Source organism: Sus scrofa, chromosome 2 (genome assembly GCF_000003025.6).
Source record: "Sus scrofa isolate TJ Tabasco breed Duroc chromosome 2, Sscrofa11.1, whole genome shotgun sequence".
Taxonomy (NCBI): domain Eukaryota; kingdom Metazoa; phylum Chordata; class Mammalia; order Artiodactyla; family Suidae; genus Sus; species Sus scrofa.
In genome coordinates this window covers 47,438,427-47,462,960 of record NC_010444.4, presented here as the reverse complement: position 1 = coordinate 47,462,960, position 24,534 = coordinate 47,438,427, and the positions used below count along the sequence as shown (strand labels likewise).

Sequence of the window (24,534 nt, the reverse complement as noted above, 5' to 3'; positions counted from 1 at the left end):
TATATATATATATATATATAAATGGTCACTTTGCTGTACAGCAGAAATTGACAGAATGTTGTAAATCAACTGTAATAAAAAATTTTTTTTAAAAAGAAATATTCCAGAAGTATCCTCATGAGTGGCTTATAAAATAAAGGATAAAGGATGAAGAGAGTAATCAGAAAAAAATAAAGCCCATCAAAGATAATCCTATTAGGATGCCAAGGGCACTTCAATTGAAACTTGGAGGAGGTGGGAGTTTCTGATCCAATTAGATGCTATTTCTGTTATAGTCCAACCACGTGTTAAAACAGGTATTTTCATATACTAGTATGGACATTTTTTTTCTGGTAGAAATCCCAGAGCTAGATTTACTGACAATATGGCACTGTTCTGAAAGTGTGATAAGCATATTACCTTGTTGAATTTACAGTAAGTTACTATTTGGTAGGTACTGTTATAATCTCCATTTTCCAAATGAAGAAGTGCAGGTACAGAGGCTGGTGGCTTGATGTGTGTTGCAGAAGAGGCAGGGTTGACACAGAGCCAGAGCCCACACTATTACTGTATAGAATTAAATGTCTGTATTTGAAAAGAATCCCTGGAAGTTTGGTTTTGAATTCAGTGGCCACAGTATATAAGCCAGAATATATATATATATATATATATTTTTTTAGGCTGTCAGATTATACCTAGCATATGATCAACATCCATGTTTTTTGTCCATTCAGTGTAGTATATTAGCTAAAAGTCAAATACCTGAAAAGGGGTACTTTTTCCCTGCTTATAGTATAATAAGAAGTATATGATCTGCTTTATTTATACTCTCAGAGGGTTCTTTTACATTTGTGTTTCTGTTTTTTGTTTTTGTTTTTGTTTTTTTTTTGTACGTGCTTAGGGTTGATGGTGCATGTTGATAAAAGAATTACTCTGGCCGCTTTCAAACAACACTTAGAGCCCTTTGTTGGAGTTTTGTCCTCTCACTTCAAGGTCTTTCGCGTGTATGCCAGCAATCAAGAGTTTGAGAGCGTCCGGCTGAATGAGACACTTTCATCATTTTCAGATGACAATAAGGTTGATTAAAATAATTCTCAATCATTAGAATCTGTTTAAAATGATAGATTTGAGAACATCTTGCACTCCTTCCAAGTAAGGTGAACTAGATACCCTAAAATGGTAACTTGTCTTTGATGTCTAGTGGTTATTTGGCTTTTTTGTTGTTGTTTTCTCCGTTCATCTAACAAACATTTGTTAAATGTTAACTGTGTGTCAGTTACTATTCTAGGTGCTGGGGAATCAGAGGTAAAAGATATACCTGTTCTCAAAGAACCCATAATCTAAAGCATTGGGGAAAAAATACTAAATAATTGGGGTGAGGATGGGTAGTTTATGCTGCTGAGACAGTACATCTTACAAAAAAAGTGTTTTTAATTTATAGATTACAATTAGACTGGGGAGAGCACTTAAAAAAGGAGAATACAGAGTTAAAGTGTACCAGCTTCTAGTCAATGAACAAGAGGTAAGTAATATACTTACAAGCAATATAAGATCACATTTGGTAGTTATTAAAAACATACAATGCATAGATTTTATTACTAAGTATTTTGTGGGTTTTCAGTTTTTGTTTTGTTTTGTTTTGTTTTGTTGCTTTTTAGGGCCACACCCACGGCACATGGAGGTTCCCAGGCTAGGGTTCTAATCAGAGCTACAGCTGCCGGCCTACACCACAGCCACAGCAATTCGGGATCTGAGCCATGTCCGTGATCTACACCACAGCTCACGGCAACGCCAGATCTTCAACCCACTGAGTGAGGCCAAGGATTGAACCCGAAACCTCATGGTTCTTAGTTGGATTTGTTTCCTCTGTGCCATGATGGGAACTCCACTAAGTATTTCATTATATCGCTCCAAAGCAGGGGTGGCCAAACTTTTTTTTAGGAAATATTTCAATAGCGCAGGTCATATTGCCTCTGTCGCAACTACTCAGTTCTGCCATTCTAGCACAAAAGCAGACATAGACAGTACATAAGCCAGTGGGAGTGGCTGTGTTCCAATAAAATTTCACTTATAGGAGTTCCCGTCATGGCGCAGTGGTTAACAAATCCGACTAGGAACCCTGAGGTTGCGGGTTCGGTCCCTGGCCTTGCTCAGTGGGTTAAGGATCTGGCGTTGCCATGAGCTGTGGTGTAGGTGGCAGACACGGCTCAGATCCCGAGTTGCTGTGGCTCTGGTGTAGGCCAGTGGCTACAGCTCCAATTCGACCCCTAGCCTGGGAACCTCCATATGCCGAAGGAGCGGCCCTAGAAACGGCAAAAAGACCAAAAAAAAAAATTTTTTTTTCAGTTACAAAAACAGGCACTGGATAAATGTGGCCCTCAGGCCATTTTTGCCATCCCCTGGGTCTAAAGTATTGCTGCAAATGCTAGAGTGGCTAACATTTTCTACTTTAAAAAAAAAAATTTTTTTTTTTTCTTTTTACAGGCCTACACTGTGGCATATGGAAGTTCCCAGGCTAGGAGTTGAATCGGAGCTGCAGGTGCTGGCCCACACCATAACCACAGCAACGCCAGATTTGAGCTGCATCTGCAAACCCACACCGCATCTTGCAGCAAGGCTGGATCTTCAACCCCCTGAGCGAGGCTAGGGATCAAACTTCCATCCTCGTGGACACTATATCAGGCTCTTGACCCACTGAGCCACAATGGGAACTCCCATTTTCTGCTTTTAAAGGTGGATTTGTTTGTATTTATTTTCTGAGAATGATCATATAATGCTACAAGGATAGTGGTTGACCTATAGATTATATGGTACTTTTTGTGTTCAGAGAGTCTTTTCGTATTTAGCAGGCATTATATCTCGTGTTGTTTTGTGCTCTAGGCACTTACAAATATTAACTCCTCTTTTCCTCGTCAGTTAACTCTTTTATATAAGTACTATTATTCCCATCTTATAGATTAAGAAACCGAGGCACAGAGAAATTAAGCAACTTACCCAAGGTCATATAACTTGTCAGTAGTGGATTAAGGATCTGAACAAGCTATGCTTTTTGGGAAGTAATAAAGTATCTTATTTCCTGTGATGTATAAGGTTGTGGCGAATACCCAGAAGAACAGGGCAAAGACACTCTTTTCAAGATATATATATGATATCTTAGTGAGGATCTAGACAGATGTGAAAAACAAATAGCAAATAAGGGGATAAAGTTTCCATAAAAATGCCTTCATTTGTTCAACAAATGTTTTATTATACATAAGTCATATCTCTTATATATGATCCATTACACTCATTTTGAGTTGTATCTTCTGAGTTTGAGCTTTGTGGATATTATGTCTCTTTTGAGACAATGGAAGTATTTGGAGAATTAGCATGCATTTCCTTCATGATGGTGAGCTTTCAAAATTATGATCATTATATTACAAGAAGGGAAATACAAATATCTTATTTAGTCTTCACACTGACTCTGAGGAAGACACTGTCTTCAGTTTACAGGTGAGAAAACTGAGGCATAGAAATAGTAGGTAAGCTTTGCTCCAGAGAGTAAGTAGCAGAGCCAAAATTTAAATCAAGGAAGATAGACTCGTAATCCCAATTTAGTAATTGTCACACTATAAGGTGCAAATAAAAAGTCTTGTTAAGGAGTTCCCGTCGTGGCGCAGTGGTTAACGAATCTGACTAGGAACCATGAGGTTGCGGGTTCAGTCCCTGCCCTTGCTCAGTGGGTTAAGGATCTGGTGTTGCCGTGAGCTGTGGTGTAGGTTGCAGACGCGGCTCGGATCCCGCGTTGCTGTGGCTCTGGCGTAGACCGGTGGCTACAGCTCCGATTTGACCCCTAGCCTGGGAACCTCCATATGCCGCTGGAGCAGCCCAAGAAATAGCAAAAAAGACAAAAAAAAAAAAAAAAAAAAAGTCTTGTTAAGTCTTATTTTAATGTGTAGTCTAGGCGCTAATTGTTTATACTTATATCCCTAGCCCTGCAAGTTTCTGCTAGATGCTGTGTTTGCTAAAGGAATGACTGTACGGCAATCGAAAGAGGAGTTAATTCCTCAACTCAGGGAGCAGTGTGGTTTAGAGCTCAGTATTGACAGGTAAAGTAAAATTACAGCATCATCAGCAGTTTGAAGAAAACCTGTGTTCAACTGATAGGGATTGGTATAATTTTATAAAAGTAGAAGAATTAAAAATTCCTGTACCATACTGAATTTTAATATTGCAGATTAATATAACAGAACTAAGCAAAAGTATTAGAATTTGAACGTCCTCTGTAGGATACTAAATTTGATATCTTGAAAGCATTTCATTATATTTTCTCAAAATTTTAATGAAATAACCACTTTTATATTTGAACATAGTTCATTTTTCTTTGATGTGAAATTTCATGTCATTTTTTTAAGTTGAGAATTTCCATATACAGTAGTTTAAAATGTCTTATCACATTTTTAGGTTTCGTCTAAGGAAAAAAACATGGAAGAATCCTGGCACTGTCTTTTTGGATTATCATATTTATGAAGAAGATATTAATATTTCCAGCAACTGGGAGGTTTTCCTTGAAGTTCTTGATGGTATTAATAATATTTTTGTGGGGAAATATCAGTTAGAAATTCTCTAGAAATAGTAGAAGCCTATAATTTTTAATCAAATAATGAATTTCTTCTATCTTTTCTCTGAATCTATTTGCCTTTGAGTATTTCTTCTTTCCTCTAATTTTGAGAATATATGAATTCTTTACAGGCAAGTTACAATATCAAAGTTGTATTTTTAACATTTTTACAGAAAGTAAAACATTCTTAGGCATGTTTGTTATTTTGTCTCTTTTTTTATTGTTACTTACTAGATTTTGAGAATGTGCTGTTAATAACTTTTCAGAGATTTTAAGAATAATGATGTATTAGGCTGCCACAAAGTACTACAAACCGGGTGGCTTAAATAACAGAAATTTATTTTCCGGCATTTTCAGAGGCCAGAAGACTGAGATCAAGGTGTTGTCTGGGTTGTGGGCTATGAGGGAGAATCTCTTCCATGCCTCTCTCCTAGCTTCTGGTGTTTTGTTGGCAGTCTTTGATGGCCCATGGGCTTGTAGATGCATCCCCTCACCTCTGCCTTCATCATCGCATGATGTTCTATGGGCTTTCCTCTCTGTATCTCAGTTTCCCACATTGTAATATGAGGACATTAGTCGTATTGGATTAGTAACCACTTTAATGACCTCACTTTAACTTGATTACCACCGTAACAAACCTATTTCCAAATAAGGTCACATACTGAGGTACTGGGGGGTCAGGACTTCCATGCGACTTTTAAAGGAGGACACAATTCAACCTAACATTGTAACAGTAATCTGGAAGATCAGTTGTGTTTGTCACACTTCTTGGTTTTAGTGATCAGCATTGGTACATTGAATGGCATGTTTTTTGGAGGAGTTAATGGGGGAAATGTTGGCTTTTGGGAGATATCAGGGGAAACAACTTGTATATTCTTTTGTGACTTTGCTGATGCTTAGAAAGGTTTTGATTTTCCTTTTTCCAAAGAAGTTAAAATATCATAAGTTCTGTATGTTTTTATGTGAGATTATGATCATTTTCAGAGGATTCAATAAATTTTTTTTGTCTTTTTTTTTTTTTGCCATTTCTTTGGCCACTCCTGCAGCATATGGAGGTTCCCCGGCTAGGGGTTTAGTCGGAGCTGTAGACACCGGCCTGTGCAAGAGCCACAGCAACACGGGATCCGAGCCGCGTCTGCAACCTACACCACAGCTCACAGCAACACCGGATCCTTAACCCACTGAGCAAGGCCAGAGATCGAACCCACAACCTCATGGTTCCTAGTCGGATTCGTTAACCATTGAGCCATGACAGGAACTCCAGGGTTCAATAATATTAACACCTCACCTTTTTCCAGGTTTAGTTTGGTTTAAATGTCAGTGTTTGAGATTCTGATTAATGAACAAGTTAACTGGGGGGCCAAGGGACAACCAGGATACCATCTACATGATTTGTGGGCAAGTGCTCCAAATTGTAATTCCTTCTCTGAGCGCCTGGGGCCTTACAGAATAATCGCTATGTCTGGGTAGGCCAGGACGAGATGAAGGACTTAGACATCCCCCTTGTTATGAAGGACTATGTGTTAGCAGAGATGGGTTAGCCAGAAAATGTCCCTGGGTGGTGGGTGTTTGCATCGGTATCATTTCAGAATCTATTTTAGCATCAAAATACTTGAGTGGAAATAAGTCATGTGATTAAATCTAAGAATCATTGATTGACCTGTAATTTGCTAGGCATTACTGATCTCTGGTGCTACAAAAATGAATAAAGACCAGTGATTGCCTTCCAGATAGATGCACAGTATGTAGAAAAACCAGAACTGCAAACCTGTGATTCCAAAATGATAGATGCAAAGGGTCAAATCAGTACCATTTCATTGGCTCTGATGTGCATCAAGGAGAAAGGTAACAACTGAGCTGGATTTTGAAGAATCAGTAAGTTTGGGAGTAAATGAGAAGGATTAATGAGTGAGTTAAAAAAGAATATAGGATGATTTGATTATGATTTAGATTGTAGGATAGTAGCCAACAAGAAGCAAAGATTAGAGTTCCAAAGAACAGAGTAATTGGTAGAGCAGTGAATTAGGAGTACTGGTAGAAGGAGAGCTTGCAAGAGTTAAGAGTTAACTTCTGGAGTTCCCGTCGTGGTGAGTGGTACGATCGATAGGACATGAGGTTGCGGTGGTTGTTGTCAGTGGGTTACGTCGGTGGTGTGAGCTGTGGTGTAGGTGCAGACTGGCTCGGATGGGCTGTGGTCTGGGTAGGGGTGCTACAGCTCGATTCAACCCTAGCTGGCACCTCATATGCGGGAGGCCAAGAAATACAAAAAACAAAACAAAAAACAAAAAAAAAAAAAAAAAAAAAAAAAAAAAGTTAACTTCTCAGACTTAAGGGAAGAGAATAAATATTTTATTCCAAAAACTCCTTAGGGGAGTTCTCTTGTGGCACAGTGACTTAGGGGTCCGGCATTGTCACTGCAGTGGCACGGGTTCTATCCCTGACCCAGAAACTTCCGCATGCCTTGAACACAGTCGAAAGAAAGAAAAGAAAAGAAAAAAAAACACTCCTTGGGTTAATTGCTTCCTTTTATGCCCACTTTTTAAGAATAACTCTTGAAGTAAATATTTTTGTTTAGTTAGTTAAGACAAGAAAAGGCAGATATGAACTTTAAGAGTAAATAGAATGATGGCCTAATCTTGCATATTCTTAGGGGTGGAGAAGATGAAATCCATGTCCCAACTTGCGGTTTTGTCAAGACGGTGGAGGCCTTCAGAAATGAAGTTGGATCCCTTCCAGGAGGTTGTGTTGGAAAGCAGCAGTGTCGATGAGTTGCGAGAGAAGGTAAGTTTATTTTAAACAGAGTGAACCAGTACACATTTTCCTCTCTGTTGCATAATAAGAGATACCCTAGGAAGTGAATGCCAAACACTGATGCAGCAGACTCTCTTTTCTTTGTCTCTGTCACACTGTTGTTTCTGAGGGCGCTGATGCTTTGGAAAATTACACTCTTTTCTGGCCACCCAGAAGTAGACCCTTAGTTCTTGTTGCTTGGATCAACTTTGCCCTAAGTAGTTAGGATTAGTTAGAGTTACTAGAATAAATAGCTGTATATATTTGAAAAGCCAAATGAAGTAGAATTGTGTAAAAAGTACATATGAAGGTCTCTTTTGCATTTTCCATTTTAAAGGTGGTAATTCTAAGGCTCTCTAGAGAAAGGGCAAATTATTCATAAGTGCTATGAAAACAGTCAGCATTTGGGAAAAAATTTATTTCCACATTTCACACCAAACACAAAAATAAGTTCTAAATGTATTAATTTATATTTTAAAATATAAAAAATGATAAATGTTCTAGGTGAAAATAATTGAAAATATTTTTGTAATCTCAGCAAGGGAAAGATATTTGTAAGTATAATACCAAAACCCAAAAAAGAAAAGGAAGGCAACATAAAAGTTTAGATCTCTGTACAGTGCACCTAACCCGGGCAATTTAATTTTAAAATAAGCAAAGAACATGAATAAGCAATTCATAGAAGAAGAAATAGAAGTTAAAACAATAACAGCATTTTTTGCATCTTAAATTGATGAAGATTTAGAAAATTTAAAAAATGCCTAGAGTCATCAAGGTTTGGGGTGAACAAGCAACATCATACGCCTTTGATAAGTGGGTAATTGATAGTTTTTTCAGGGTTCAGTTTGGCATTATTTATCAACATTTCAGATGTGTACTTCCACATCTGAGAATTCATTAAAAAGAAATACTTGCAGAAATATGCAAAGATATTCTTGGAGATACATATTACAGCACTGTAACTGGGAAGAATTAAAAACATGCTCAGTGTCCATCAGTAGGAAATAAAATGGTATATTTTTCAACTATTGAAGAGAATAAGGTTATATTACTCTGTATTTTAATCTTATATATAGGCTGTATAAAATTATTGTATAGATATTCCATAAATACATCTTATGTATTTTCTAAGTGTGTGTATGTATTTTATATATGCATAGGGAAAGGTCCTGAAGAAATATACTAAATTGACATTTTTGAGACCTGGCATTTGCAGGGGGACAGAGGAGAAAATTCCATGTCCTGCTTTAAAAAGAAATTTTTTTTCTTTAAAGGCTTCACCTGTGGCATGTGGAAGAGTCTGGGCTAGGAGTCAAATTGGAGCGTGAACTGTAGGCCTACACCACAGCCACAGCAACACTGGATCCAAGCTGCATCTGCAACCATGCCACTGCAACGCTGGATCCTTAACCCATTGAGCAAGGCCAGGGATCAAACTCGCATCCTCATGGATACTATGTCAGGTTCTTAACCTGTAGAGCCACAGCGGGAACTCGTAAAAAATTTTTATATCAAACATATGTTACTTCTTTGGGAAAAAAAATCAAGCTGTTTCTGCGGGTCAAAGGAAAATAACCTATCTCAGCATATTTATTTTTTAAATGAACTCATATAAAGTGTTTCCTTTTACAGCTTTGTGAGATTAGTGGAATTCCTTTGGAAGATATTGAATTTGCCAAGGTAAGGCCCTGAGAATGTTTGTTTGCATCTGGATACTAGTGTTCAGTAAATATGGCTAATGGTGTGATTTATTCATTCTTTCTTTTCTCCTTAGGGTAGAGGAACTTTTCCCTGTGATATTTCTGTCCTTGATATTCATCAGGATTTGGACTGGAATCCTAAAGTTTCTACCCTGAATGTCTGGCCTCTTTATATCTGTGATGATGGTGCAGTCATATTTTATAGGTAACATTCACCATGTTTTGGTAATTCTAGTGAAATAACATTTTTGTTGTACATCCTGTTTTTCATAAATAGTTTTATTCATATGATATAGAGCAGCCCTGACCAGTAGAAATATAGTGAGAGCCACACATTACGTTTTGAAATTTCTAGTAGCCATGTTTTAAAAAGTAAAAAGGTGAAATTATTTTAATGAAATATTTCTAATGCTATACATCCAAATTCTCATTACAACATGAAAAACAATATAAAAAATCACTTATGAGATATTTTACATTATCTTTCTTGTAGTAAGTCGTAGAAATATTGTGTGTATATTACACTTGCTGCCCATCTCAATTTGGATCAGACAGATGTCAAGCACTCAGTAGGCACATGTGGCTGTGGCTGCTGTATCAGCTATCAACAGATAGAGGGAAAAGCAAAGTCATGGGAGCCTGGCACGTATGGGTTGAGATTTAGCTTTGTTAATTACCTAGGTCCCCATCTGTAAAATGGCAACAGTGCTGTCAACCTTGTAGGACTTTATGAGAATTAAAACTATTGAATTTTTAAAAAAAACTGGCATAGTGCCTATTATAGATATTCAATAAATGATAGCCGTTATTTAACGTGGAATTTATTTATTTATTTATTTATTTATTTATTTTTGTCTTTTTTTTTGTGTTTTTCCAGGGCTGCTCGCACAGCATATGGAGATTCCCAGGCTAGGGGTCTAATAGGAGCTGTAGCCACTGGCGTACGCCACAGTCACAGCAACGAGAGATCCGAGCTGCGTCTGCAGTCTTCAGCACAGCTCATGGCAACGCCAGATCCTTAACCCACTGAGCAATGACCCACAACCTCATGGTTCCTAGTCGGATTCGTTAACCACTGAGCCACGATGGAAACTCCTAACGTGGAATTTATTAATAGTAACATGAAATTATTCCATGCCATTTTTAGAAGTGAATGCTGTTGTTAATATAATAAACACGTGAGAAATCTAGGACACCTTAGTATATGAGGTTATTTAACTTCAGTGGTGACAACCAGATTTCATTTTCTCCCTGAGGAGCATTATATAGCATTTAAGCATAAATTTAAAAAGGCAGATGGCTCTCCCAGTCTAATATGTCATTAATATTTTAAATCAGGGATAAAACAGAAGAATTAATGGAGTTGACAGATGAGCAAAGAAATGAACTGATGAAAAAAGAAAGCAGTCGACTCCAGAAGACGGGACATCGTGTAACGTACTCACCTCGGAAAGAGAAAGCACTAAAAATATATCTGGATGGAGCACCAAATAAAGATCTGACTCAAGACTGACTCTGCTAGTGTAGCCTTTTCCCTGGGGGATTTTCGGTTTTAATTAGACGGTTCACTGCTACTGTGTAGTGCCATTATGGCCTGATGTGGTTAGGGGTAACCCAGTGACACCAGCACTGATTGGACTGCCCTTCACCAATCAGAAGCTCAGTGCCCAATGGGCCACTGTTTTGACTTGGAATCATGTTGTGCACTATAGTCAAATGTACTGTAAAGTGAAAAGGGATGTGCAAAAAAATAAAAACAAAAAAGCAAAACCTGCTACTAGAAAAGGGGGAAGGGGAACGAGTAAACTTCTTTTTTGCGGACAGACGTGCACATAGTCGCTAGTAAAACCAGCCTCAAACAGGATGCTCATAGCTTAATAATAAAAGCTGTGCAAAGGCCATGAATGAATGAATTTTCTGTTTATTTCACTGATACACACATTACCTCATTGACAATTTGGAAGTAAATGCAACGTGTGTTGACTCTTGGAAAGCAGCAAAAATAGGAGCTGAAGAAAGAAATTCTTAGAACCAGCTGTAACCCAGTAAAGAATTGTGAAGTGTTTCTTTTTGTTGTTTCATTTTTTTGCAAAGTATTAAGAACATTATTCTGGAACATCAAAACGTTTCCCTTAGACTGCTCCTAGCAGGTGGCAGCTTAAAATGCTGCCATGTTGTAATTATAACTGATTGTACGTAAGTTATGGATGTAGAGAATACGTTTCACTCATTCATTCAGCATGTAAATAAAATTGATCCTATTGAGTTATCACAATTGCAGTTCGGCTATTTCCCATGGTTATTCCTTTCACATGTCATTCATGATGTACGTTTGTGTACATGGAGAAGTAGAGCAGTCTATGTAATGTAATCCTCAGTGAGATTCCTCAGTACTGGGTCCCATACGATTGTATTTGCCTTTGTTAATGAGGTTTTTCTGTTCAGCGGCTTCAGTTTTTTTGTTTTTTTTTCCTTTTGTACATTTTTTTTGAAGATGGACTTCAAGTTTGAATTTCCTGGAACCCTTGTAAGTCCCACTTTAATTTTTGGAGTTGATAACTAGTTATGTGTAGTTTAACTTTGGGGAAATGTCTTAACATCGTGTTGAATAAACTTGCTAGCAAGTCAGGTCATGGCACAGGCTAATGCAGTCAACATGATTTCATTGCAAAGCCTATTAGAATCAGCAAGTTTTTGCTTTGCTAAATATGACTCTTAAATGAACACAATTCTACGTAAATTTTTGAAAATGCCATCTAATTTATAAAAATCAATAAAAAAGGTTTTGGTAAAACTTTTTCATGCCAGATGCTGTTTACAACAATGAACATGCCAATAAAACATTTGTTCATTCTGTTGTGTTATTTTAGTCATTAAACTTTTGTGGATGAAGAATATGGGTTCAGAATAGATTTGTTTTCTTTAAATACAGCATTTTGTAATGTGTGTTGAAGAATTATCTTATTTCTATGATAACATGTTTACAGTTAAGTTCTCATAAGAGAGATGAAAAGATGTTAATATTTAACTGGAGAATCCTGTCAATGTTTCAAAATCAAAATTTTACCCTTTTTTTCCTTTTAAGAAAAAATTAGAAAATAGTATTAGTAAATGTTGGCCACAGTTGGAATATAATGATTGAGAATTCCCTAATCTCTTAATTAAAAGTCTCCACAAGGGAAGAAAATCTTTTCTAAGGGATTTTTCTGGCTAATTTTTATTCTGTGTAAACAGTAGCATTCTGCAGAATTTGATGACAATACTGTTGTGAGTTTGCATTAGTGGAATTGGTGGTGTTCTCAGAGGAAAACTGGAAGCGTTTGTGATGAGTTGTCTTTCGGGTCACTTAAATTTTCTGATGTAACCTGACAGCTCTTTGGTTCTGATACACCTGCCTACTTGGGATACAGGGGTTAGTAAAGGCAGTTTCTGCTTTACAGAGTGACTGACTCTATGAAGCAGGGTAGGCCAATTTGTAAACAAAATGGGCTCTGGGCCTTGTTTGGTTTAGTGTTCCTATAAGAGTAAATGGTAAAATCCTCATACCTGCTCCTCATTCTGTGCCATCTGCCCTGTTTTTTTGTTCCGTGTTTACTGCTTCTCATTACAGGCATATTACAAATAGCAAAAGTAAAGGAAATAGGTATTTCATTATAGAAAAGAAAAAATTAAAGCTTCTCGCTTTTCAGTGCCTGATTGAGAGAACACACAATGTCACACTTTAATAATTTCAGTAGAGGGGGTGGTGAACTTTTCAAGTGGATTTAATGGCAATGGGCAGTAACTTGGGGGAAAGAGGTTAATGTGTGAGCCTCCCTCAAATTCAGAGAATCGCTTGAGCATCTGTAAGCCAAGAGGTGCTTAGATCAAGCCCCAAGCCCAGGGGCAGTGGAACCTGGTGTTCTGTCATCTCCTAAATCTTCTGAGGCTGAGGCAGGCCACATGCAATAAATTGTGACCCTGCTTCCCATGGGTCATGCCAAACTTTTGAAGAGTTTTTACCGTGGGGCACATGAATTGAGGTCAACCAGGCACACCCTGTGAGAACCAAGTACCTACATTTCTGAGGCAGGGGCTCACAGTCAGGGATGCATTCTGGCCAAGGAACCAAGAGCTGTGGTTTCAGGGCTATAGCTTGTTTATTTAGCTGTCTGTACAGTGTTGATTTAGTCTGTGCAGAGGCTTGCTAGATGAACGTCCACTTCTCAAACTAAGTAAGGGATGGTAGCCACGACAAGATAAAAATAATGAGAGAAGGAGCCCTATGCTACCGTGGTATTTGGTGAGCTCTTTCATAATGGAATGGAAAGCACTTTAAGATTCTGAGAAAACAGGGGTGAACTATGCCACAATTAGAAGATAGTCAAGTAGCTATTGGTTGCCAGGTTGCACCATTAGGAATGGTATGTAGGCTGAAAGGAGACAGCTGCAAACTTCCAACGTGGTCCGAGCTAAAGAATGCACAGCATCAGAGCACTGCAGTGTTATTGCTAAATCTGGAAGTGACCTGTGAATGTATGGAATACAATTAAATCGATTCTGGTTCATTTGGTAGTACTTCCTATTCAATTGGTTACTGTAGTTCTCTCGCTGAGTTTTTTTTTCCTTTGTTCAACCTCAAGACTAACCACCTCTTGCACTTGTAATTTGCAAATTGTAGTCTAGAGCATATGAAATAGAAAATAATCTGAAATAGCAAGTTTTTTATTTGCTAAATAAAAGTATTCCATCTAAACAGTTCTGTGTAATTTTTGCAAAACAAATGAATATTTTGGTCACTAGCAGTCAAAAACCTTACAAGGCCATAAATCCTTAAATCAAAAGCAAAATTGTGTGTGTGTATAGTTTTCTAGGGCTCTGGTAAGTGTTCATTTGTTTTTTTTTTTTTGTTTTTGCTTTTAATTAAAATTGGGTTTGCAAAAAAAAAAAAAAAAAAAAAAAGGGTTTGCAAAGGAGTTTGTGGCCCAAATAAAGCTTGTAGCTAGTTGTTATACCTGACATCAGAAGATGCTCCTTCGATGTCATTTTTGGGAAGGGGCCACCATGATCATTTGGTTAGATGTAGTGTTAATTTTCAAAACTTGCCTTTCAGAAACAAGAATACTTCACTAAATCCATAGTGCATTAAATCATGTGTTACCTTTTAGAAAAGACTAAAACAATCACTAAGGGCCAAGCTAGAAGGGCAAAAAGGCGCTGGGGGAGGGGTGCCCTGCAGCTTTCCTGTGATAACACCGCCACCTGCCTCCCCTCACCTGCTAACCTGCACAGAAGGAGCTGGTCTTCTGATTGGTCAGAGCCTGAGAATTTACCAGACCAGGGAATAGATAACCTTGCCTAAAAGGTGAGTACCATTCTTTCCCTCGGCTTCCTTTGCTCCCAACCTGCCCCTTCCCCCAATCTAGAAAGCACACTTAATGTGCAGCCTTTTACAATGCCTAAGTAACCTCTTGAACAAGTATCACCTTGTTGAGATAAGCATAAAGCAGTGATTCTGTTTGTGCAGCAACTATGCCAACTGTGTTTTGTTGAATGTGGTTTCTCACTGAAAGCAGACTCTCATCAAGCTCTCGGTGTAGTCCTGTACCTTTTGAGTCTCTGTGTAACTCAGACCATCTGACCTCGTTGAAGTTTTCTCAGGCATTTGATTCAAAGCTCCTCCTCCCACCCTGCTCAGGGCCCGCTCTGCTTGGAGAAGGAAGGAGGCTGCTGTCAGAGCTCTCACTGCCCCCTGGCTCTTTCTGCACCAGCTCTGTGGATGGTGGAAGAGGTAAGGAAGAAGGGAGAAGATCAGCCTCCTGTTGGTGGTGGTGAGGTTACTGTCCCCTTTTGTCTGGTCACCATTAACTCATAGAAGGTAGATTCCCTACAGCTCCTACCAGCCAAGGACTCAACTCCAAACATCCCGGGGCGGGGCGGGGGGGGTCCCTTATGAAACCGGAGCATCTTTTGTTAACTTCCTGCTGGGAAGAGACATTCCTCTCTAGTATGTACCACTGTATCCCTTGCTGCACTAGTCCCCTCAATGTTATGTTTCTTCCATGGCCCTATCTCAGGGTGCAGTAGGAATCCATCTTTATCTCTGCCCTCCTCAGCCTCCGTCTGCTCCATCCAGTCCTCTCTCCAAGGTTCTTCTGCTCCTTTTGGCATTATTGGCCAGTGAACATGTTCAGCTTCGCCGCAATGATTCTCTTTGAAATGTCAGTCATTCCCATCAAATTGTATGAGTGTTTTTCTGAAAGTTCTTCCCATAGGTTTTAGCCAGGGGAGTAGGTCTAATTTCCCTTCCTTCACAGGACATCAGGGAGGGAAACTCCTGTTTACCAAGCACTAAGATCTCCCAAAAGGAAATTTCTTCCTACCTCTCTTGTCTTCATATAGGGCAACTGAGCTGCTGCTGGTACAGTGGCACCTCTCAGCAAGCCCTGCAAGGAGGTGCCTGGCTCTACAGCTATCGGCCCTCTGACCTTAGAAACCCAGTCTGGCTATCAGAACATAACCTCTAATGTAGTTGCATATGACTATCTGGAGGGATGCACACACCAAGGAATACTTACTGCCTTTATCCTCCTCTTCCTCCAACCATGGCAGGCTCCTTGCTTCTGTCTTCAGCTCTCATCCTTCTGCCCTGCACCCTTTCTCCTGATTGTTTCAAAAGCCCAAAGAACCAGGTTAGCGAGGCTGGAAAAGCCAGACACTGGGTAAAGAGGGAACAGGAAGAGGGGAAGCTAGGAAGGTCAGCACAATCATTTTATTTTTATTTTTTGGCTTTTTTAGGGCTGCACCCTCGACACATAGAGGTTCCCAGGCTAGGAATCTAATCAGAGCTGTAGCTGCCGGCCCACGCCACAGCCACAGCAATGCGGGATCCAAGCTGCATCTGCACCTACACCACAGCTCATGGCAACGCCAGATCCTTAACCCACTGAGGCTGGGGATCGAACCTGTGTCCTCAGGGATACCAGTCAGATTCATTTCTGCTGATTCACGGTGGGGGCTCCAGGAATCAATTTTTGGTTCCATGACATTCCTCTTCTAGTTCAGCCTAAGGCTGTGTGGGTGGACAAACCAGCCATTCATTTGTGCAGAAGGAGTTCAGACTCAGAACCTACATCACACACCGAAATACTCATTTTTTTTTTTTTTAGTAATGGCATTTTTTTTTTTTTTTTTTCTTTTTTTGTCTTTTTGCCTTTTCTAGGGCCACTCCTGTGGCATATGGAGGTTCCCAGGCTAGGGGTCTAATCGGAGCTGTAGCCGCCAGCCTATACCAGAGCCACAGCAATATGGGATCTGAGCCGCATCTGTGACCTACACTACAGCTCACACAATGCCAGATCCTTAACCTGCTGAGAGAGACCAGAGATCGACCTGCAACCTCAATTTTCCTAGTTGGATTCGTTAACCACTGCACCACAACGGGAACTCCTGGAATACTCATTTTATAATCTTGCTTTTCTACTTGGGGTGGGAAAGCAGGTGGGTTGGGCTTTGTAAAGCTGCACTTTGTTCCCCTTGGGCTGCTGTTTAGGTTTCAAAAAAAAAGACTAACCCCAACTTTATCATATTGGTAATTTATTTTCAAAGGAGGCCAGAAATGGTTGAAGGCAGGACTTCTTTCCTCCTCAATGTCATCAAGGACTCAGGCATTTATCCTTCTGTTGGTAAGTAGGATAATGCCCCCCACTAAAGATATCCACATCCTAAACCCCAGAGCCTGTGAATATTTACCGTAAATGGCAAAAATGACTGCAGATGTGATAAAAGTTAGGGAATTTAACATGAGAAGATTATTCTAGATTATCTATGAATCTTTTTTTTTTTTTTTAGGACCACAGCAACTCAGGATCTGAGCTGCATCTGCAACCTACACCACAGCTCACAGCAATGCCAGATCCTTAACCCACTGAGTGAGGCCAGGAATCAAACCCACATCCTGATGAATTCTAGTCGGGTTTGCCAACTGCTGAGCCACAACAGGAACTCCTAGATTATCTATGAATCCTTAAAAGTGGAAAACCTTTCCCAGCTGCAGAGACCCAAACTGTCACTGCTGGCTTTGAAGATGAAGGGGGCCAGAGCCAAGGAATGAGAGCACCCTCTAGAGGCTAAAATGCACAAGGTTTCTACCCCAGAGCCTCCAAGAAGAAGACTGCCCTGCCAACAGCCTTGATCATGATCACACAACCCCAAGATGGCTGCTGCCGCTCCCAGTGTCACATCCTAAATATCTGTGCTCAAAGGCAGGCAACCAGGGAAGCAGATGGAGGATGGGGGGACACCTCCTATATGCCTCTTTCCTTTTATCGCTCAGGTAAAAAACCCTCCTAGAAACTCACGGGCAGCCTTCCCTTTACATTGCCTGGACCAGAACTGGGTCCCATGGGCATCTCTAGCTGCAAGGGGGGCTGGGAAAGCAAGTGTCCTGCTTCTCCATCCTCTGTGATGGTGGGAAAAGGGCAAGGAAGGAGTGCTGGGCCTAGGTGTGATAGCAGAAAGGACAGCATCTATCCTGGTTTCCTTGGCAGGAACTCTGGACCCCGGGAAGGGCAGGCAGGAAGATGCAAGTTCCAAACTCCACCTAACTATCACTGCAGTCCACTTAGCATCGTGAGTAGAGGATATACACCAGCTACTCTCTGTATGAATTTCAGCTGAGGATTTTGCCAAGTCTCTCATGTTCTTATATATTTGTGAATATGATGACAAAGTGGAGCAAGACAATATACCTGCATATAAGCTCCATGAGAAAAGGGCCTAGTTTTAGCTCTCTGGCACCTGATATGAGCCCTGACATTGAGTAGGTGCTCAGTAAGTTTTTGGATGAAATAATTTTTAGCTTCTTCATCTGTTAAATGAAGAAAATAAATACTCATGGATCTGGTGCCTATCACCCAGCTGACCTTCGTATATTGTATGGATTCATTTGGTCCTTGTAGATTTTACTGTTTGGTCTGAAACTGCATTTGATTAAAGAGGCACACATATTCCATTTACTCTTTTAAAAAAGAGACAGTGAAGCACTGACACTCTTAAGGACCAACATCCAAAAATGGTTGACATTTCTAAAATATTTTGATGCTAAGAGAGGTGTGGTTTGGTTGTCTGGAAAATTTGCTTCATGGAAGAGTTTGGGTTTTTTTTTTTTTTTAACAATGCAGGTCATTTTCTGGCTGAAAAGGCTTGATTCAGTCAGAAGGGGGGAAAAAAGTCCAAGAGCTACAAAGAGTAGTTTAAGTGATTTATGCTTGACTTCTAAATGCAACATATGTGTTTATACATAATTTAGAACACAAAGAAAGCATGCTTATACAATTGTGTGTGAGTTTAACATTTAATAACTCTGGATGAATACATGATGGAAACAGTCCATGACACCTGAAAATATCATTTATGGAACAGCATACAATTCAGTGCTCTCAGCTTGGCTATTACAACCATTATTTCATAGAGCCTTCTGCTTGGTTTGATTTTCTCTGTGTGGTTGGTAATGGTCTTCAGTTGCTGGTAAATGATTTTGCAAGCCTCATTTATAGTCCTGGCCCTACAATTACCTAAGTACTGTTTCTGGCAAGTTAACTTACATATTATGCTCCAGTTATGTGTCCCTTCAAAGGTACTGATGTAACATCCGGCCACAGAGGACACTGTCAGTACCTTCCATCTCCACTAGAATGGGGACCACCCCTACACTGGGGAGAATGTCATTTTTAACAGTAGAAGTTGACTCTTATAGGGATGTGTGAACTAGTTTGACCTTAGTTCCAGATGTGCCTCCCCCCAAAAAAGAAAAATCTCATCCTTCCTCTTTGTAGGGGGTACTTTTGGTGGCACCAAGGCCAGTGGGGAGCAGTGGGGAGAGCACTGGACTTGGAACCACACCTGAGTGAAATCCTGCTCTGGTCTTCACTAGCTGTGTGACACGGGCAAGCAACTTGACATCTCTGAGCCTCCGAGATCCTGACAGATGGGGAGACCAAGGCTATGGTGAGAGGACATGAAACTGCTGCCCTGGCACAGAGGTAGGAGCTGAGGAACACGGCTGAGAGGACGGATGCAGGCAACACAGAGTGAGCAGAACGTTTCACCTGCTGCAGCTGAGGGCAGCGCGTACCCGTGCTAATGGGAAAAACGGCATGAAAGATTGACTTGGTTGTGTTTTTGCAGGTTTAGGTTTGCAAAGCAGGGCCTTCTTCTCCACATGTTTGAGAGTCAACCTTTCCCCAAAACCCACTGTGGGGAAATTTTGCATCCTTCTGCCCCCTCCCTGCCAGCAACTCTCAAGGTGCTGTCATAACAAAATGAAAATGTGCCATCTGCCAAGCAGCAGAGGCGAAGCAGCCAATCATTTGGACCAGTTTAGCAGCCCTGTTCCGCCTTCAGCCTCCCACACCCCATCTTCCCCAGGCACCAGAACTGCGACGCACGGTGTACAGTCTGGGGAGGGGGTTGGCACCGGATGAGGGTGCAGCCCCTCGTGTTGTTTCAAGCCAGAGGGAAAGTGTACTGGGGAGAGGCCGTGGAAAAAAGCCTGGAGAGCCCACACCTAGGGAAACAGCTGGGGAAATAAATTAGCTACTTCTATTGCACGTCTACCCACGGAACAGGCCTGGGTCTAAATCTCCTCTCCTTCCAGCAGCTCCGAGGTGGCCGCGAGCTCGCTGAGAGCCATCTCCACCGACAGGCTCCTCTCCAGGTTCTCCAGCTCCCGGCGCACCTCCTCCATGAAGCCTCCATCCTCGTACTCCTCGGGGACCTCCCTGGGTACCAGGCTCTCTCCGTCCTCGTCACGGCTCCCGACAAAGGTGGGCTGGCACACGTACACCAGGCTGTGGCTGCAGAGGGATGGGGGCTGTGGCTCAGCCGAGGGCCCAGTCTCCCCTGATGGGGGCGGGGAATGAGGCCTCCTCCCACATCTCCAGCATCCTAACGCTGTCAACATCTCGCCTTAAGACAGATGCCAAGGGAGGGCCACCTTTGGAGAAGGTCCTCCAAGGGCAGCTTGCCCATGTCTACGCAGGTCTGTCCCCTCCTGTGACTGACCCGCCAGGGCAGCGCTGAAGACTCCAGGTCAGAGAGTTTACTGCCCCTGAGAGCAGGGCAGGGCCTCACGGCCTCATCTGTTGCACCCATGGGGAGCCCTGGGCCTTGAGGGCCGGGGGCCCGGTTCTCTCCATCTGCCCAGCCACCCTGGATTCCTCTGGGAAAGAAGGCGGAGCAGCGGCTGCTGAGGGGGCCCAATGAGATGCACACAAAGAAATAAGCCTGGGCGCAGGCCTGGTGCTTTATGTCCTTCCACTGCTGGCACTGCCGTCCCACTACTGGCCACTCTCCTGGAGTCCCCCCTTCCCTCCCTTCCTGATGGCACCTTCTCCATCTCTCTGTCTTCTCCTTTGGTCTTCCATTGTGATGGGCCTGGGCTCCCTCCTCAGCCCTCAGCCCTGCTCCCTCCACGCCCAATCTCTTTTAAAGTCATCTCAGGAGGCATCAACTACGATCTAGAGGAGCCCACATCTGTACTCCGGCCACACGGTCCCCTGAGCCCTCGTCCTCTAGACCTCACTATTGGACCCTCCATCTGGAAGACCCAGGGACACCTCAGACCAGACCCATCTTAAATCCACATTCCCCCCCTTCTTATGGGTCCCCACTGGATGGCACCCCATCTGAACTCATCCCCAGACAAGAAGGATGGTGGGACCTCACCTGTGGGGCTGGCAGAGGAGGCCACTGGCACACGGGCATCGGTCCAAAGCTCCATCAGGCTCCAGCTCCCAGGTGATGAGGTCCAGAAGCCGGCTGGCAGGGTCGTGGCAGAGCTCGCCCTCCACGGGCAGGGGTGTGCACACAGGAAACAGCAGACCTGGAACCGGCCGAGAGTCACCCTTATATGCCCAGCACCAGGCAGGCAGGGGCCAAGGAAAGGAACAGAGAAGTGGGGTACAGCCTCCCACCCTGAGTCCCAAAGCAGAGGTAAGGATTAAAGAAGGGGAATGATGAGAAACAAGAACAGTGGGGAATCAGGAGGAAACGAGCTGGGAGGGCTGGAGCAGTTCGGGAGGGTTTCTTGGAAGAGGTGGCCTTGTGCTAAGGTTGGGGGCCAGAGGTCTGGAGGAATTAAGAGTGCAGAAAGGTGGAGTTCCTGTTGTGGCTCAGTTAATGAACCCGACTAGGATCCATGAGGATGCAGGTTCGATCCCTGATCTTGCTTAGTGGGTTAAGGATCCGGCATTGCCCTGAATTGCAGTATAGGTCACAGAGGCAGCTCGGATCTGGCGTTGCTGTGGCTGTGGTGTAGGCCAGCAGCTACAGCTCCAATTTGACCCCAAGCCTGGGAACTTCCATATGCCGCAGATGCACCCTAAAAAGAAAAAAAAAGTGCAGAAAGGCATTCAAGGCTGGGGCACAGAACCAACAAAGGCCTGGGGTTGGGCTGGTGAGAAAGGTTGGGGCAGTGAGATTCCACAACAGGCTAAGGAGCCGAGAGAACACAGAGATGGATAATCTGGGCCTGGCCGAAGCCTTGGAAGGCAGACTGATGGGCTAATTGAAGTGACAAGGATGGGAGCGACCGCAGCTCCTGGAGAAGCAATATCCAGAGAGCCACGTCCTGAGGAAAACTACTGGGGCAGCAGGTAGTGGGTGGACTAGAGGTCAGGGGAGGGGGCTAAAGGAGGGTTTCAGAAACACTTGGGGATGGGACAGCGTCTGAGCTGACCTCACCTGGGAGGGGCAGTGAGAAACGAAGAGAGTAGAAGGGGCCATTCACAGGAAAGCAGACGGGGGCCAAGAGCGATCTGAGCCCTGGGGAATGAGTGGGTTGTGCCCTCATCCCACCCATTTAGGGGTGTTTCTCCCTCCTTGGGCTCATGATCCAGAAGGAATTTAATTTCTAGGCATCACAGGGCAAGAGAGAGAGAAAGAGATGGTCTCCAGCCCAGGCAGAGGTTGGGGGCGGGGCTTGGAGACATACTGATGAGCACTGGGGACCCTGCCAGAAGGGAGGTTACTAGAAAGGTGGGGTTGGACCAGATGGAGCCCCAGGAGGCCCAGTGTGGTGGAGCTTAGGACAGGGCTTGCCCTGCCCCTGCCGAGGGGGCCCCACCCACCTCTCTGGAAGGCACAGCACAGCCCCGGCTGGCAGTCCCTCTGGTTGTCACAGATGGTCCCATTGCCGCCTTTGGTGGCTGCTTTGGAGCAGTGACCCCAGACGCACAGCTGGTCTCCGCAGCACTCACTGTCCCGGGTGCAGAGCTGCAGAGCAGAGGGAAAACACCAGCCAGCTCACGGACCTGCGGGAGCCCAGCTTGTCACCGCCCCCAAGCCAAGGAGCCTGGAGATAGTGCGGGTGGCCTAACCCCACATGCTCCCATGAGAGACAGAAGGAAACCCAGCTCCCAGGTCTGAGGGGCTTTTAGGGAAGTCAAGGGGTAGAGACAGGAATAGGGCTGGTGAGACCAAGATGGCACAGGGGGCGTCCTACGCAGCCTGAGGTTTTGTGAAGGATGGTTACATCTTTGAGCTTCTCCCACAGCCTGGAGCCATGCCTCCTTTTTAAAGGTGGCTTAGGACCCACACAGGCAGGCGGCAGCACAGTTCTGATCGGCTGATCAAATTAAGGCCCACGCCAGGGAAGCCATGTGCATGGGCCCCCCCGGGCCACACACACGGAGAGGTGGTGGGGGCGTGGAACAGGGCAGGAGCTTCCTAACCCTGAGTGGGACCAGGACCACCGTGAGAAGCCCTCTATTTTCCAAACCTGTCATTGTGCTGTGCTATAACCTTAATCATAAAAAAAAAAGACAATAGAAGCCTATATGTGGCTTTGTCCAAAACGTAAATTGGGTGGAGGGAGAGCCTCTCTTCCCGGGCTTCCTGCTTCTCTGTGCAACCGCCATCGGGGATGTGCTCTGGCTTCTTCCTGGCTCTCTTTCTGCCCTCTCTGAGCAGACTGGGAGAGAGAGATCTGCAGGCAGAGCCACCCTTCCTGCCTGAGGGGGCTGCCGTGGTGTTGCTGGCTGTGTCTACTGAGATGGGGCTTCCCGGGAGAAGGGACAAGGCAGGGCTGCCTCCTCTGCCCTCCCTCCCCATCTCAGGTATCTCTGAGGCTGGCAGTGGGGCCAGAGGTCACTGGGTGGGTGGGGTGGCAGCAGAGGGCTTCCTGGATACTCCAGGGAATGGCCCCACTGGGTGCCCTGGAGAAGCTCTTCCAAGTATAGACATGGTGGGGCACCCTGAGAGGGTTTCTCTCTGGAGCCCAGCTGCGAAGCATGGGCCACTGGCTTTCTCCCCCAGGTGCCCTTTTCTGTGCCCCCATGGCCCTGGTGCTGCAGCCTCGGGGGCCTCTGGGCACACTCACTGTCTGCTGGTCCCGGCACGGCTGGCAGGAGTACTCGAAGCTGGCAAACTGGCAGTACCTGCCAGCCCCGCAGTCCTCATCAATGATGCACTCCTGGAAGGGGCGGGAGGGAGGAGGGAACATCTTGGTGAGTGGAAGGCAGATCAGCTGACCCACAATACCCTGGAAGGGCCAAGCCCACTTTTTGTGGCTGTTGTTAGGGCTGCACCCACAGCAAATGGAAGTTCCCAGGCCAGGGGACTAATTGGAGCTGCAGCCTTCACCACAGCCACTGAAATGCTCAGAGCCTACACTACAGCTTGCAGCAACACAGGATCCTTAACCCACTGAGCAAGGCCAGGGATGTGGCTATAAGAGATACATGGATGAGAAACAATCTCCCGAGACAGGTTTCTGGGGCCCCAGCCAACCTTATGAAAGCTCTCGGGGAGGGAAGCATCTGCCTCCCCATCCCCTGACCCCCGATCTCGGCATGCTCCATCCTGAAAGCAAATGTGGAGCTGGAGCCAGAAAGGCCCAGATAGGTAGGCATGACTGGTCCCCATCTCTGCTCTGTGAGCTGAGGCACCCAGTGCTAATGGGCCTGGCAGGAGACTGTGAAGAGGGTCATCCAGGGACCCCCCCAGGGCCAGGGCATGTGTGTAGGCTGGATGTCAACAGCGTGGCTCTGGGCAGGCAGCCTACAGAATGAAGCTCTGTCCCTTAGAAGTGGCCAGGAGTTCCCGTTGTGGCGCAGTGGTTAATGAATCTGACTAGGAACCATGAGGTTGCGGGTTCGATCCCTGGCCTCGCTCAGTGGGTTAAGGATCCGGCATTGCCGTGAGCTGTGGGGTAGGTCACAGACAAGGCTCAGATCCCGTGTGGCTGTGGCTGTGGCGTAGGCTGGTGGCTATAGCTCCGATTAGACCCCTAGCCTGGGAACCTCCATATGCCGCAGGAGCGGCCCTGGAAATGGCAAAAAGACCAAAAGAAAAAAAAAAAAAAAAGAAGTGGCCAGTGTCCCCTAGCCAATAAATAACAGAGGCCTAACGAATGTATATTTGGCCAGGGCAGGTACAGCTTGGCTTCTGCATAGGACTGTTCCAACCTCAGCCTGGCACTGACCC

The 24,534-nt window shown here is 43.8% G+C and overlaps 2 protein-coding genes across 6 annotated transcripts in view; one reads left to right on the top strand and one right to left on the bottom strand.

Annotated features, from left to right (window-relative positions):
* The window catches only part of USP47 (ubiquitin specific peptidase 47), a 134,732-nt gene extending 120,933 nt beyond the window's left edge, over positions 1-13,799 (top strand). For all 3 annotated transcript variants that reach the window (XM_021083314.1, XM_021083316.1, XM_021083315.1), the window contains 8 exons: positions 881-1,056; positions 1,421-1,501; positions 3,952-4,067; positions 4,423-4,541; positions 7,230-7,360; positions 9,002-9,049; positions 9,144-9,274; positions 10,408-13,799. In XM_021083314.1, the coding sequence (XP_020938973.1) occupies positions 881-1,056; positions 1,421-1,501; positions 3,952-4,067; positions 4,423-4,541; positions 7,230-7,360; positions 9,002-9,049; positions 9,144-9,274; positions 10,408-10,582 (977 nt within the window). In that variant the 3' untranslated portion in view covers positions 10,583-13,799. The remainder of the gene's footprint in view (positions 1-880; positions 1,057-1,420; positions 1,502-3,951; positions 4,068-4,422; positions 4,542-7,229; positions 7,361-9,001; positions 9,050-9,143; positions 9,275-10,407) is intronic.
* DKK3 (dickkopf WNT signaling pathway inhibitor 3) overlaps positions 18,297-24,534 on the bottom strand; it is a 59,421-nt gene continuing 53,183 nt past the window's right edge. Inside the window, exons 5-8 of one of the 3 annotated variants that reach the window (XM_005661123.3) lie at positions 23,429-23,521; positions 22,179-22,323; positions 20,776-20,932; positions 18,297-19,904 (exon numbers count right to left, since the gene is read on the bottom strand). In XM_005661123.3, coding sequence (XP_005661180.2) covers positions 19,685-19,904; positions 20,776-20,932; positions 22,179-22,323; positions 23,429-23,521 — 615 coding nt within the window. In that variant the 3' untranslated portion in view covers positions 18,297-19,684. 3 annotated transcript variants of the gene reach the window in all.